The 14692-nt window shown below is 40.8% G+C and overlaps 1 protein-coding gene across 4 annotated transcripts in view; it reads left to right on the forward strand.

Annotated features, from left to right (window-relative positions):
• Nucleotides 1–507: 507 nt before the first annotated feature.
• The window catches only part of LOC139623787 (aryl hydrocarbon receptor-like), a 52038-nt gene continuing 37853 nt past the window's right edge, over nt 508–14692 (forward strand). Inside the window, exons 1-12 of one of the 4 annotated variants that reach the window (XM_071482313.1) lie at nt 534–594; nt 863–932; nt 2261–2371; nt 2986–3091; nt 3177–3323; nt 3438–3537; nt 3637–3738; nt 5173–5289; nt 5390–5488; nt 6097–6276; nt 8833–9277; nt 12552–12739. In XM_071482313.1, coding sequence (XP_071338414.1) covers nt 9237–9277; nt 12552–12739 — 229 coding nt within the window. In that variant the 5' untranslated portion in view covers nt 534–594; nt 863–932; nt 2261–2371; ... (6 more) ...; nt 6097–6276; nt 8833–9236. Of the gene's footprint in view, nt 595–862; nt 933–2260; nt 2372–2985; nt 3092–3176; nt 3324–3437; nt 3739–5172; nt 5290–5389; nt 5489–6096; nt 6277–8832; nt 9278–12551; nt 12740–14692 lie in introns of all 4 variants that reach the window. The other 3 variants (XM_071482334.1, XM_071482324.1, XM_071482343.1) reach the window with 3 other exon arrangements.

Genomic DNA, 14692 nt, shown 5'->3' on the forward strand with positions numbered 1-14692 from the left:
TCTTATCACTTGTTGTAATATATTTAAAATTCTTTAAATCTGACCCCTGGTAATGTCCATTGAGTTGTATTGATATAAAACACAGTTTCTCACAGGGACCAGTAAAACTGCCCCAGACAGATACAAGTGACAAGTGACAAGGAAGTGAGGTCCTCACTGATGACCTGCCTTGATGAGAGAACTGACAGACGGCACTTTCATTTTGACTCCAAAAAAGTGTGGTGACATGTAAAGGTAGAAAAATGGACTGAGGGCGCTGTTTGCTTATTGTATTTGAATATTCACTGTCGAGCTGGTCAAGTCTTTGAAGATGAAATGTCAAACATCTTTTCAACTTTCATTTTATTCATGTCAGAAAACACCCACAAGACTATGTGAAAATGCAAATGAAAATTGGATTACTGCATTTTCTTTTTCATTTTTACTTAAATATTGCATACTGTGGGAAGTGAGGTCACATGACTGCTGGGTTGAACAGGTGTGCAGACTGGGCAGCGCACACAGGTGTCCTGAGTGTTCTCTGTTCTGTGTCCTGAGCTCATTCAGCTCAGCCGGTTCCCTCCATCACTTCACTTTTGTTCCTGAGTGGATTGAGTGAGTAATTATGTTCATTATGTTTCCTCAAGTTATATTTATTTTGTTGAAAATTGGTTGATCTAATCTCCGTGGTGTGTTCTCACATGATTATATATTATATATTATACACTGATTTTGATTCAGAATTGTTTGTTGCTTTATTCAAGACATGATAGAATGTGACCTATATGCACCACTCACATCTGACTGCAAGCGAAAGGTGTGTTCGTGTGTGTGTGTGTGTGTGTGTGTGTGTGTGTGTGTGTGTGTGTTACTCATTTGGCAGATGCTTCTATCCAAAGCGACTTACAAGTGAAGGACAATAGTAGAGCTTCAGTGCAGTGGGAAACCTTTGTGTAAGTATTAGGTAGAGTTTGTATAAGGAAGTGCTAGTTAGACATGATAAGGATTTTAGGAAAGGAGGTGCTCTCAGAGGAGATGAGGTTTTAAGAGATTCTTGAGAATAGAACAAACTGGACTGAGACCGCCTTGTGTGCAGGGATGGCAATGCCAGACGACGTTCCGACAGAACCTGCCGACTGCTTCTCCTGCTTTGCACTTATTCATTAAGTCAAGTCCAGTGTAATCCTAGAACAAGTTTCAAGTTTACATGATCATTTTAGTAAAGTCCTGTATAGACTTCTATAATGATATTAACATTTATAATTTTAGTCTGTTATTTTTCTGCACCAGATGCTTCGAGGATGGAAACACTGTCATTAGCATCAATCCTGTATTAGTATTTGGGAACATGCAGTACTAAACCAATATGCTTTAAATATGCAGTGTTGAGGAACAGAACACATAACTACTGATACTTCACACAGTCAGTGCCTCTTGTGTTGTGTATGAAGGAGCCTGGTTCAAAGATTCTCTCAGAGCTGGTAATGGGCCAAGCCTGGCACATGTGCTGTGCTTAAGACTTGTTGTGGGTTGCACTTTGGTCAGATCTCTCGGTCCAACTCGAGTCTTTACCGGAAAGACATGAATAACAACAGCATCAGAGAAGTAAACTGGGGAGCAAGCAAAGGCAGAAACCGCTCAAAGTTCATGAGCTGCAGCAAGAAATCCCAAAACTGCAGCAGTAAGTGAAGGTGAAAGACCAACAGCAGCTGTGCATGAAGTTTAAGCTACGAATAAATAATAATAGCAACATTCATAAATACACACTTCACTCCTTTGAAAGCAAATTTTGACAAAATAAAAGGCCTAATCACAGAGAAATCACAGAGAGAAACACCTCGCTGTCCCCGTAAAGCAGCTGTGTGGAGTCCGCCCTGACAGGTCTCATCCTGACTTTAAATTGGTTATAAAGTTTAAGGTTTGAAACACACTTTGATGTAGGAAATTACACAAACATTTCATCACAGGATCAGAGCCCTCATTGTTACAGAACACATTTTAAGGTTCTCCCTTTGGTCTCTAACTTTAGGGTTGAGTGCTGCATGTTAGGAATAAGAAATGTGAAATCTTAAAAAAGGGGTTGGGTTCTCCTTTAAATGCACAATCCATGATTATTATATTTCATCCTCAAAGCATCTGGTTCAGAAAAAGAACAGACTCTCTGTCTGTATATCCACATGTGTCTCTGTCTCTCTCTGTCTGTATATCCACATCTGTCTCTCTCTGTTTGTTTGTGAGCTCACTGACTGTTTGTGTGTGTGTGGTTTGTTCCTCCACCCAGAGAGGACCACATGGAGAAGTGTGTGATAAACAACTTCTTTGGCATCGGCCTGGATGTCCAGATCTCCCTGGAGTTCAGCAACAAGCGAGAGGAGCATCCAGAGAACTGTAAGTGAGACACGTGTCTCTCACACACAGGCACCTCTGCAGCCAATAGGCAACAATCATTCTTCCTGACAATCTGTATCAAGGGAGTGAAAGTTGTTCAGCTGGCTGGTCACTCATCCTCATATACTACATATTTTATCATGATACAAGCCATCATTGCTAGCATTCTTGTGTTATGAAGAAATATAATACTGAGGTTTTAATGCACTGCACACACTATCAGTGCTTTATTAAACGGCTCAGAGCCTCTCCTCTGATTGGCTGACTATTTTCTGAGTTATCAAATAAGAATATAGCAGATCTCAGGTAAACACTCAATCAAATCCTGCAAGGTTGGATGGTGGGTCCAGGTGGGCGGGGCTTGGGGCATGGCTGAGAGCAGTGACTGGTTTGTTGTGACATCACAAAGTTCCAGAAGTCCTGACGGCTGGTTTTAAGGCTCAGTTTCTGAATACAGACTGTGTGCATTTCTCTGTGGACTGAGGCTTTGATACTTTCACAGTATTAATACAGAACCTAGACCTGCTTTATAATCACAAACACATGGACATCTCTCTTAATATGGGACCTTTAAAACAACATCTTCAGTAGAAACTGTTGGTTCCTGACTGTCATCAGTGTGCTGTGCACTTTCTCTGTGCCCTGTCATCCTGGAAGTTGTGGCTGTGTTTGGGAGTATGCTGATGGCAGCGGCATCAAACTGCAACACCACCGCATAGCACAGGTGAGAACACACCCTGAAAACAATATAACACTTAACAATATGTGCATCTAATCTATGTTTCTTTGGCTGAATTGGTGTCAAACAGTGAAGATGACCATCCTGAGTGATAAGGGGGTTCCCATTACTGTGGGCGATGAGGCCGTGATCCAACCCCCTGGAGTCAAAAAGATCCAGCACAACAAAGTCAAAGAGAGGGAGGGGAAGTGGAGTGGGGCTCACTGAAGAGCAGCAGGTGAAAACAAAATAAAAGGAATCTGAGTGGAGAGGATGGATTTTGGGAGATACGTTGGTTGATGGACAAAGAATTGTTTTACATGATATACCTCTCCTTCGGTTTTCCCCACAGGCGTTTGAGAACACATTAAAGTCATGGGATGAAAAGCTCCTCTGTGGCTTCACCTCTGCCCACAGCAGTCTGTGAATCTACAGAGGAGGAGGAGCTCATGGTCTCTCTCTCTGGTCCACAGGCTTTATGGATATATGAAGAACACCATGTTTTTTAATGATGAATCATACCCTCTGACATGCGCTCTGTCTAATCACAGGATATGTGAGGCTGCAAAGACCAATGGGTTTTGAGAGCAGGAGCTCCAGCTGTTAATGCTGCATCTCACACCATCGACAAAACACACCCCAAGTTTCCGGAGGTGAGCGATCAACACAAATCGCACAACATACAGTCATTTTTATTCTAGGCTGAGCACTGGGATGTTGCTCCGCCATTGACTTTGCTGCATTTTGGAGTTTAAGACGAGTTTAAACATGGTCAGGAATAAATCTTCTAATGTCTCTTCACAAGCTGTAGTTTTAGTTAAAACCCCATTTGTTGAGTCGCCAAAAAAATCGTTTACTTGCCACTAGAGTTCATCATATCTGAGGTTTATGTTAAAGACGTTGCACACATGGGAGTTATAGGGAGAAGTTAGAACTATTGAAAGAGAACTTTCTGCTAACCTGGATTAAAAAAAACATGTGTGTGACTATTTTGTGGTGTTGCAGGCAAATACAAATACATTTTTCTCATTTTTAAAGCACAGAAACCACTAACTAACTGTATCTTGTTAGTAAGGCAGGCAGGCAACCCATATGTGATTCCAGTCATACATTCACAGGCTGAGCTTTAAGCAGGAGAATCAAAAACAAACAGAGTTTGAACAGTCTAATTAAAAAGGCCAAGCCAAAGATAAAAAAAAGTATTTTTTTTATGTATTACTTAGTGACAGATTTAAAAAAGACCAATATTTTAATTTTACTCTTGGCCCAAGAAAATCATGTAATTAAATTTACAACAAAAGACATGACTGTATGTATTATTATGTGCAAATTTGGAATTTGGTGGCATTGCTAGCTTGTCAGAACAAGCTCACACCATCAGTTTTATTTGTCTCGACCTTTTTATATACAGTCTATGGTCTCGACAGTAAGTAAGTAAACTTTATTTATAGAGCACCTTTCCCCAGTTTGAATTTGTATGAAGAAGCAGCTCAGTGCTGAGGCGAGACGGGATCAAGCTGCTTCCTCATACAAATTCATGCCTGCAATGCAGTTTAGCTTCAGCTTGTGCAGCGGCAGCACACTTCAGAGGTGCTGCTACATCCAGAAATTCAAAGAGGTCCAAATCACATGAAACTGATGTCTGAGTCCCACAGCCTACAGAGCTCCTTGGCATTTTTAAGACAACTAGCCAAGATAAGGTGGGACGCTTCTATTTTTCTTTTTTCTAGTTTCTTTTTTCCAACACAGACCAAATTGCAGTTGTGTTGTAGTCATTAACTTACCCTTTAAAATACATATGGACATTTTTTGGTAAATGAGTAATTCTTTGTTTGCATGTCACTTTAAGTCATCAATCCAACCAACTTCTCCCTGCTGATCTCATGATATAGTTCACTCCAGGAGTCTTTCTAAAGACCTCTGCATCTTTTCATGTCACTGCCGTTATACAAGTGTGGAACAAGAAAAATCCAGTTTCAGTGGTGGATTATTGTCGTACCAACTATTTGAACACCTGTGAAACCTGAGGCTTCCTCATGAGTTGAAATTGAACAGCAGCGTCATCATTTACACTCTGTGTTCCACAGTCCGTGCTGCAGCACTGAGCTTCAGGAAACATTTGTCTTTGTCAGCAATGGAAGACATCTACTGCAACGTTCAGCAAGTGAAGCCTGTCGACTCGAAACCTTCAACAAATCAGACAGGTAAGAATGAACTGATCTGTGTGTAACAGACTGAGCTGTGTATAAGTGTATGTCAGCATCTGTCGTTACATAGTTTACTCCTTCTCACTGGTCTGTTCAGGTCCCAGCAGCTCTGAGAGATTTCATGGAGCTGTTGTTCTCTGTCTGGGGCTGCTGAGTGTTTTCCTGCTGGCTGGGCTCATCGGCCTCTGTGCCCGCTGTGAGTCTGGTTTTAACACCAGTTTGAAGAGTGTTACTCTGCTCTGAAAAATGCACCTGTTTTACCATAGCCTCTTTTTACCATTCTGGTTTTTTGCAATAGTCTGTTTTAACTTTTAACTTTTTCCTTTGCTTGTTGTCCTGTTAAACATTTCTTAAATTTGTTTGAGCAACATAAAAAAAATAAAACTGCCATCATGAAATGCTTGTTTTGTAAATATATTTGGTATAGATATGATTTTTGTTCCACCCATGGTAGAAAGTCATATTCAAGCAGCAAAGCTATTAATAGACAGACATCTCTGGATAATCAAGAGCGTCACCTTTTGCCAACTCAAAACATGTTTGGATTCAGATGCAGGTTGCCAGGTGAACTTTTATTCAGTTTCAACATATCATCTGGGAAAAGATGAGAAGATATTATTAACGACACTAGAACAGTGTTTGGATTTGTTGACTTTCTGCTAATGAAAGCTGTGCCGGTTTGACAGTTTCACTTCAGCTTCTGATGGATGCTTGAATTTTGACATGATTCATGAACACCTCTCATTACCCTATGATAATGCATAAAATATTTCAGCATTGATCTTTTAATTAAATTTATTTCAGACCATGACTCAGTCAGCGATTCAGCTGCAGAGGTGTCCGCCCTCAAAGCCAACCTGACCGAGCGTCTCCAGGCCAGTGACGAGAAGCTCTCCTCCCTGACTGAAGAGAGAGAGCTGCTGATTGCCAGTCTGACTGAAGGGACTGAAGAGCTGAACAGGCTCCAGCGTTGGTCCAAACATAGTGAGTACTGGCCTGTGCGGTTCCCTAATAGATGTCTCCTAACAAAAAGAGCAGGACCCATCACAGTGACATTTATAGATCATCATCATCCTGAGAACCTGCTCTATAGCACGGCCAGATCCTACCCTCAGCTCTGTAAACTATATTTGGATCTCATCCTATCAGCATCTATTTTATAACTTATTCTGACCAGCAGCTGGTGTCACTTCTCACCACAAGGATTCTCAGTTCTTCTTTAAAAAGCTTTGAGAACCCTTCTGGTGTGGCTCAGCATCATGTTAGGTTTTGAACAGTTTTTGTATTGGGTGGCAGGTCATTCACTAACAAAGTGAAGTTTTGGAAATCAGTGTGGTGCTTTGCCAGGAACTGAAGAACCCTCCGTGCCTCACATTCAGCTCTCCTCTCTTGTCAAGTGCCCCTGTTCACCATTAAAGGCCCCATGAGAATGCATGACAGTCAAATACAGGGACATCAGCTGTTTCTGCCAGGCTGCTGGGGGGGTGTCTGTCTATGCCACAGTCTAGAGGAGGTTACTCTTGTAGCTGTGGATGCACTCAAACAGAGAGAGGGTTCAGACTCAATGTCATCGAACAGCATCACAGCGGCAGTGTTGTGTTGTACGATATGATGATGATGATGATGATGATGATGATGATGATCCCTCCTCTGGCATCATCCTGCAGGTGAAGGAAAACAATGTGCAAGTCAAATCCACGCACCACAGCGGAGTAAATAAGTTCTTCTGGCCAAGCCCCCCAGATGATGTTAACTGGTTTGGAGAGGACCGATTCCAGAGGCCCTGAATAAACCCACTGAATAAATGTGCAGTTAACTTCAGATTGACCAGTGGTTCTGGGAGTTCATGATGGGACAGCTGGACAAGTAAAATAAAGCACCATGAGATGTAAAACTGGGACAGAACCAGTTTGCTCCTGGTAACATAGCGAGACATAAAATAATAGCAATAATTATAATAATAATTGAAGTTTAAACTGTGTACTTTGTTGGAGCTTTTTAGTTGTTGACTGATGGAAATTAAATCAAAGTTGGCAATAAGTGTTTTCACTTATTGCCAATGAGTTTTTGATTTTATGTCCAATTAAGTAACAATTTAGTCTCATCTATTTAATTAGAGTTGAGGAGAAAGGGTCTTTGGTCTTATGTCTCCGGTGTTTCATTGTGTCACTGGTGTTACTGTGCGTTTTGTTTTTTGTTTTTTCAGTAGCATTACATGAAATGTGTCCCATTTGGCACAATAAAGAGAATAATAATAATTTTCATTGAGGAGTTCAGATTTAAAGGATTGCATAATTACTTGTTTATAACTGTTTTTCCACAAATATTTTCATTGTTATGGCAAACACAAGGCTGTGAAACTCACATCATTCTACCACACCTTTAACAAACTTACAAACAAAAGCTCATAAAATAAAATCCTCCTTTGTTGCATTATTCTTCTGTAACACCACTGACAAAAAGATGGTTCGTGTGATCTAAATACATGCAGAAAAGATATTTAAAAAATCATTAAGCTGTCATTAAAGTGTATTAGTACAGCCAATAAATTAAATATTACTGTGGTCTAAGATTAAATGTTAGGAAAATAAATATATTTTAAGATATTTTGCTATTCCAAAAGTGGTCATTAATGTAGAAGGACCCTAATATTATTCTTGTAATTTACATGATGACCGGGTCTTCAAATGGATAAAGGAGGATCAAATCGTTTTTTCTGTATTAATAGTTTTGTGCATGAAACTCACAAGGGATGAGAAAGGGTTGAATATTCTAGTATTTACTCATAAATGTAGATACAAGGATGCTCAAAGCAAACTATGAAATCAATAGCAATCATTAAATCTGAGTTAGGGGCAGCCAATTCCCCAAAAACTACAGTGTGGTTGTTTTTTTCATCTGCATATTTAATGTTTTCGTCAGAGCTGCAAAAATCTATCCCTCAAATTATACATTTCAGTATGTTTTCCAGGTTCCGCTCCTCCTTGTTGCGTCCCGATCAGACTGACCGCCGCCCCCCCATCACCAGCTCTGACTCTGCAGGTGGAGCCCGCTCAGCTCCTCTGAGTGTGCAAATGAACCCACGCACATTATTTAGAGTCTAACCCCTGACCCACATTTCAGCGCGGCCCGCTGCGGGCTCCACAGGAACCTCCGCCTCGCAGCTGCGCGCTGATTGGACGGCGGGAGCGGCTCGGGAGGGCGCCGGCGGGAACGCGCCCGGCCCGTGTCTCCAGGAGACTCTCCCGCGTGCCCGCGCACACACCCCGCGCTGCAATACATGAGACGCTTCCTGCGCGCGCCCGTCAGAAATCTGTGTCGGGCGCGTGCCCGCCGGTGGAATGCGCGCACCTGCTGCCCCCCCCCCCCCCCCCCCCCGTCCGGCGCTAATTGGAGATGATAAAATGTAAATACCTGAAGCTTCTGCTGCGTTGACGTGAAGTTGTGTCGCGGAGCTGGTGACGTGAGCAGGGCTCCTGTGCGGGCTGCGCCTCTTCTCTCATCTCATCCTTTTCTTTTTTTTTCTTTCTTTTTCATTAGGATGAAGAGACAACGTCGCCGTGTGACTTGGAGCAAGTTCATCTTTCCATAAGGCTGACGGGAAACAACTCTCTGCTTATTTTTCCAAGTTTCCAAGCTCCTTTTTTTTAAGAAGAGCAGATTCTGCTGCGTCACTTCTTTTTTCCCAGGTTTTGATTTTTGATCTGAAGTGAAGCGGCCCATAAAAACAAGGAAAAGACGTCCTGCTCGACACAACTTGGTGTCTGCCAGCATTTTTAGTTTTTTAAATTAGTTTTTTCATATTTTTTCCCCTGTTTTCGGACGAGTCAGCAGTGTTGATCTGGAGGATTACAGCAGAATATTTCTGGTGGCTTACATGTAGCGCAGAGAGAAGCTGTGTGTATGCGAGGGACTCGTCGGAGGCTTATATAAGAGGAGCCGTCATGTATGCAGGACGCAAGAGGAGAAAACCAGTTCAGAGAGCGTAAGTTGGTTTTACTTTGGTTTTTTTATTGCAGCCTCTGGTGCTATTGACCGAAAATAGCCTTTGATTCCGGTGTGAAATCGACTTGTATGAACTGTGATGCTTCCGAGTGCACCTGCAGCCAGCCTCGGCGCCGCAGAACATAAACCAGTTTCTTCATCGATTTGGAGAATAGGTTTTAATTCAAAAGATTTGATATTTCTTCTCATTTTTATACTTTTATTTCAGTGCACATGCGAGGTGCTAAATATTTATTTTCATTTATAAGGTATTTCGTTTGCTTCGGGGCCTAATCAGGGTGGAAATGTTGACGCAAAAACGTAGTGCGGGGTCGTTTTAAAGCCTGCGGATTACAGCAGGCCTGCAGCGGCGCAGGATTTTAACCTTCAACACTCCTCCCTTTCATTTTTATTTATAGGGCTATTTTTTTTAAACGAACGAAAAGATCACACTGTTGAACTAACAGGCCTTTTCTTTTTATTTCACTGAGTCACTGACTGGTGTTGCCATTTTCTGTCAAAACGCCCTTCAGAGAATCACTGACAGTTTTGTTTTTTTTTTCTCATCAGGCTGTTTTGATTGATTTGGGATAATTAGCCGAATGTTGCCTTCCTAACATTGTGTATTCAGCACAGTAACATCTCAATATGAAACATATTTTGGAAACTGGCCCTGACTCTTTTTAAGGCTTTTTAACGCAGTCCTCTTTTTTTATTCAACATTAACATTTGTTTAAATCCTCCTGCTGTGCAGACATGACCACTGCTCCACTGTAAGTAACGTAACTGTAACTCATGTATTTACTTGAGCGAGGTGCACGTCGCAGACGTGAGACTGTTCCCACTGCACACGTTTTAATCTGGGAGAATTTTAATTCTGATCAGCAGGGCTTTATAATTCCTAAAAAGGAGGTCCAGCTCCTGCAAATGTTGGACTCACAGACAATCCTGAATAATCCTCCTTGTGCTGAGACAGACGCAAGAGTGTGAGACAAAGATGCTGAAATTTGACTCAGATTTTAGATTGATAATTTAGATTGATTGATTGATTGATTGATTGATAATCAGTTTATTGCTTGCTGGTTCCAGTTTTCCCAGTCTGAAGATTTTATTTTATTGTAAAAATAAAATACATTGCAACCAACCAATGCCGATTTAACATTATTTGCATGTAATGTATTAGAGATTAGAATCAGAATAATACTTTATTGTGGCAGTGAACACACACACGCACACAAAAAGAAAGAACAGCACTGCAGGTCAGGATCAGTGACATCACTGACGTGCAGTATAAACAGAGCTCCATCCATCCACAGTCCTGCTCAGTGATAAAACACAGCAGTGACATAAGCTAGGAACAGTCATGGCAGCCACACTGTCGACTGTCAGCTCACATTGCTGTCACATTGTCCATGTTCTCCGGCTGTGTACAAATATTTCTAACTTTTGATGTGAACCTAGATGTAGGCCAGAGCACAAAGCCCCTCTCGCTAATACAAGCAATTACAGGAGACAACAATTTAATAAATGTTTTCTGATTCTGCTCAGTAGTTGTTAATATCAGTAAACACAAAAAAAAACAAACCTATATTTTCATTTTCATAAACCTTTAATTTTAGATAATATACTAATAGTTAATATGGTAAAAAATTGTCATTTATATTGTTTGTGTTGTTCATTGTATGAAACATTGTGTGGAAATAGGCAACACACAATCAATCCCATAACAATATATGTAAACATCTGGGTGCAGTCATGAAGATATGTGTTACATAACTGAGTCTGTGAGTGTACAGAACAATGGATCCCGACCTTTTAGGTTTACAAACTCCTCTCAGGTTAGACAGTGTCTGACTCTGGGGTTAGAGGAGTTCAACCAAAGGTTGTTTTTTTTTCTCTTCTCATTTAGATATTCCTTACTGAAGAAGTAAAGCTGCCGTAAGAGAATAAACCAAAACTGGTGCAGCAGAAATATGTTATTTTCCCACTTTTCTCAGTTTATTTAATTCATTTATGCTGAGATCCTACAGGTTTTCTAGACTGTGTATGGACTCCTCTGTCAATAGAAAATCCCCTTGTTGTAAATGTTGACTCAACTGTCAACATATTAGGATAAATAACCTGTGAAAATATCAAAGGATGAAATATGACAGGGAGGTCAAGAGAATAAATGGATTTACTATCCATTTATTCTCTTGACCTCCCTGTCATATGCTGATAGGATGTGTTCTTTGAGTGTGTGGCTCGATTACAGCGTGTGTATCAAAAGTCACTGTTTATTTTCTTGCTCATAAAACCACCTGAACAGAGCAAAGTTCAGGGTTTATTACAAGAGCCAGCCCCTGCCAGTCTTTTCTATTTAGACATGTTTTTTTTTCTCTGTTTTTAATCTATACATTTTTATCATTTGAATTTTATTATGTTTTAGTCTGTCAGACCATAAGAAATTCTTGTTTCCCCTGAGGCTGTCACTAAAGTGATTTCTCTTAGTGAGGCACAATATTTTATATGTATATATCAGTATTTGTTCTTACTGTTTAGACTATAATACTATACTATAATATAATCAACAATTATCCACTTAAATGCACAAATCATTTTTTATACTTCAGAATAAAACATGTTATTGTAGTCATGTCCTTTTTGTTTTATGAAGAAATACTTTAAACATGAACGAAATACATCAACAAAAACATTGACAGACACCTTCAAGGAAACCAGACATCAGCAGGTAAAATCACTGATACTGATTCATTGGGTGATAATGGGCCAAAAAAAAAGTCAGCCATCACCTATGGGCCTCTAGAGGGGGAAAAAAGGGTTTATTGTGATTAAAATATTTAGATAAAATTTTTACCCATCACTTTCACACATCTCCCCTAAATGTAGTTTGCATTCACACAGCAAAACAAAAAAATAATATATAAACTAATGCTGTTATAATTTGCAGTGGTACTGTATCATTCTTATAAAAAGTGCAAATCACAATACTCAAGTCCCCAAAATCTGTTACTATAATGCCAATATTTGATGTAGCAGGCAAAAGTATATTTTCTATAATCCCAGGATTTACTGTTTAATCCCAAATTTAGTATAGCACCACCATACTTTTATAATCTCAAACCAAAATGTCCAAGTGCAAGAATGAAAACTGACAATGAGAGGAAGGTTTTCTCTTAGTTTGTTCAGGGCGCCTGAGTGGGCTCTGAGTTGGGCTCTGGGTGCCTGCTGGTGTCTCTGTTGTGACTCTTTTCTTCATTGATGATGTTGATCAGGGTGAAGCAGCCACCAGCTGAAGGGGCAAAATCCAACCCGTCCAAACGGCACAGAGACCGGCTGAATGGAGAGCTGGAGCGGCTGGCCAGTCTGCTGCCTTTCCCTGAGGAGGTCACTGCCAGTCTGGACAAGCTGTCCATCCTCCGGCTGAGCGTCAGCTACCTGCGAGCCAAGAACTTCTTCTCTGGTAAATTTACAGCACCAGTCACTCCATCATTACCACTCAGCACGTAACAACAGTGGCTCTTGGTGTTGAGACAAAGGTCACACGTAGCCCCAAACTCTGCTTTTGTGTTAGTAGATTGAGATATTCTGTGTTGTGACAAACCTGGGATGGTGCTCATGTAACATAATGGATCAAATATCAGTCAGAGTAATATCCTCTCTGTTTCTTTGGTTGAGCAAACCTGTTTCCAGTTAGGAGCACAGTTTTAGGAAAAGAATTTCTGTGGAACTCACTGAGGGTCGATATCAAATTGATGAGCTACATGTCCAGAGGTCTGCAGCATGTTAGCCAGGCTCAACACAAAGGCTGGAGGGAAACTGTTAGCCCACCTCCATCATAAGAGGATAAAATAAACCGCCCATCAGTTCCAAAGTTTTCTGCTTTACATTTTGTATTTTGCTTATCGAGCAGCAGATTTTAGGGGCAGTTATGTTGGGGTTATTTCTTGACCAACAAGTCATAAGTTAAGTGATAGCAATGGCATAGCAACAGCATAGCACATGTCTAACACAGAGGTGTAACTAAGAAGCAGGTGTAAAATACAGACACAGCTATAAAATAAACCCGATGGTCACTCAGAAGGTGCAGACCTCTGCCGAGGCTAGTGTCAAACAACGCACACCAGACTCCATAGAAAAAAAATCGAATTTATAGTTAATGACCTGGATCTGCCCCAAATTATAGTGAGTTCTTCTCTAGTTCATGCCCCATCCTTTCTCTAAGTTCAGTGCAAATTGGTTTCAGTATGTTTTGCGTAAACCTCTCAAATAAAACGTAAGGTAGCAGAAAATTAACAAAGCCAAGCTGGCCTTGAGCTAGTCTGCAGAGTCAGTTTAGGAGTTACAACCTCAGCAGCTAGAGTCTTCTTCAGTTTTGAGTGTGGAGTAAACGTTCACAGCATCTTTAAAGTCCAGTCCTCAGACCTTAGATTGCTCCACAACCTCTGCTCCATAAATAAGAAAACCTCATTCAAAATCACGTTCACATCAGCCTGAAAATCCAGCCCCACCACAAAACAAGAACAGGCTTACGCCATGCAGTTCATTTCATTTGTCTAGACAGTCTGGTACATTAAAAAAAAAAAAATACATATAACAGTGATTTCCCACAAGCCCACAACTGTTATTAGGGTCAGGAGAGTCTGGTTTTTTTTTTTTAGACAGAAGTCATTACAGCTCACAAACTGGGCATAATGACATTAAATGAGAGTCTGAATGTCGTGGACAAAAGAGACAGTGGAGTTTGGGGTATAGTGCACACTGCCACACAGGAAAGTGTCATGAGAGCTTTAATTGATGTTTAAATTCACAGAGGCCTATAATTCCAATAGCAAGTGCTGCAGAAGTCACTCATTTGTCTCAGAATATGATTAGTAAGTAGTAATAGTCTGGTTTTCCTTCGTGCAGTTGCCAGGTTTGTTCTTACTTTGAATTACACCAGCTGACTCCCAGATGAATTCATGGCTATCTCAGTAGATGATGTTTGAATGGAGTGTATTGTTTGCAGTTTCTCCCTGTTTCCAGTGTTTGTGTGAAGCTCGCCTCTGAATGAATCTTTGATCATTGATCTTAACTCTTTGGAAAATGAAGATTTCCCAAAATCTGCGAGATTGTTCTTTTTAAGTACTATTATACTCCGGCACCTCTTTAGCTTCTTTGGCAGATTTGTATGTTTGTAATAAAGACAACAAGAGGTGATTCTTAGCAGGGAGCAGCAGTTCAAAGTGGCGGCTGTAACCTCAGTCATTGGTCTGTCCCTTCAACCGTTATAAGATGATCACAACAGCCAAGTCGCTCGTTCTGTATTTGTGTTTCCCGATATCTCACGGCTCATCTCTTCAGCCCGAGATGAGGAGACCACCGCACAGAGAGGAGAGCAACCAGCCACCGCCTTATCCAGATGATTTCATACCAG

Source organism: Trachinotus anak, unplaced genomic scaffold (assembly GCF_046630095.1).
Source record: "Trachinotus anak isolate AG129_WGS33_773 ecotype Australia unplaced genomic scaffold, CSIRO_AGI_Tana_v1 ptg000001l, whole genome shotgun sequence".
NCBI classification, from domain to species: domain Eukaryota; kingdom Metazoa; phylum Chordata; class Actinopteri; order Carangiformes; family Carangidae; genus Trachinotus; species Trachinotus anak.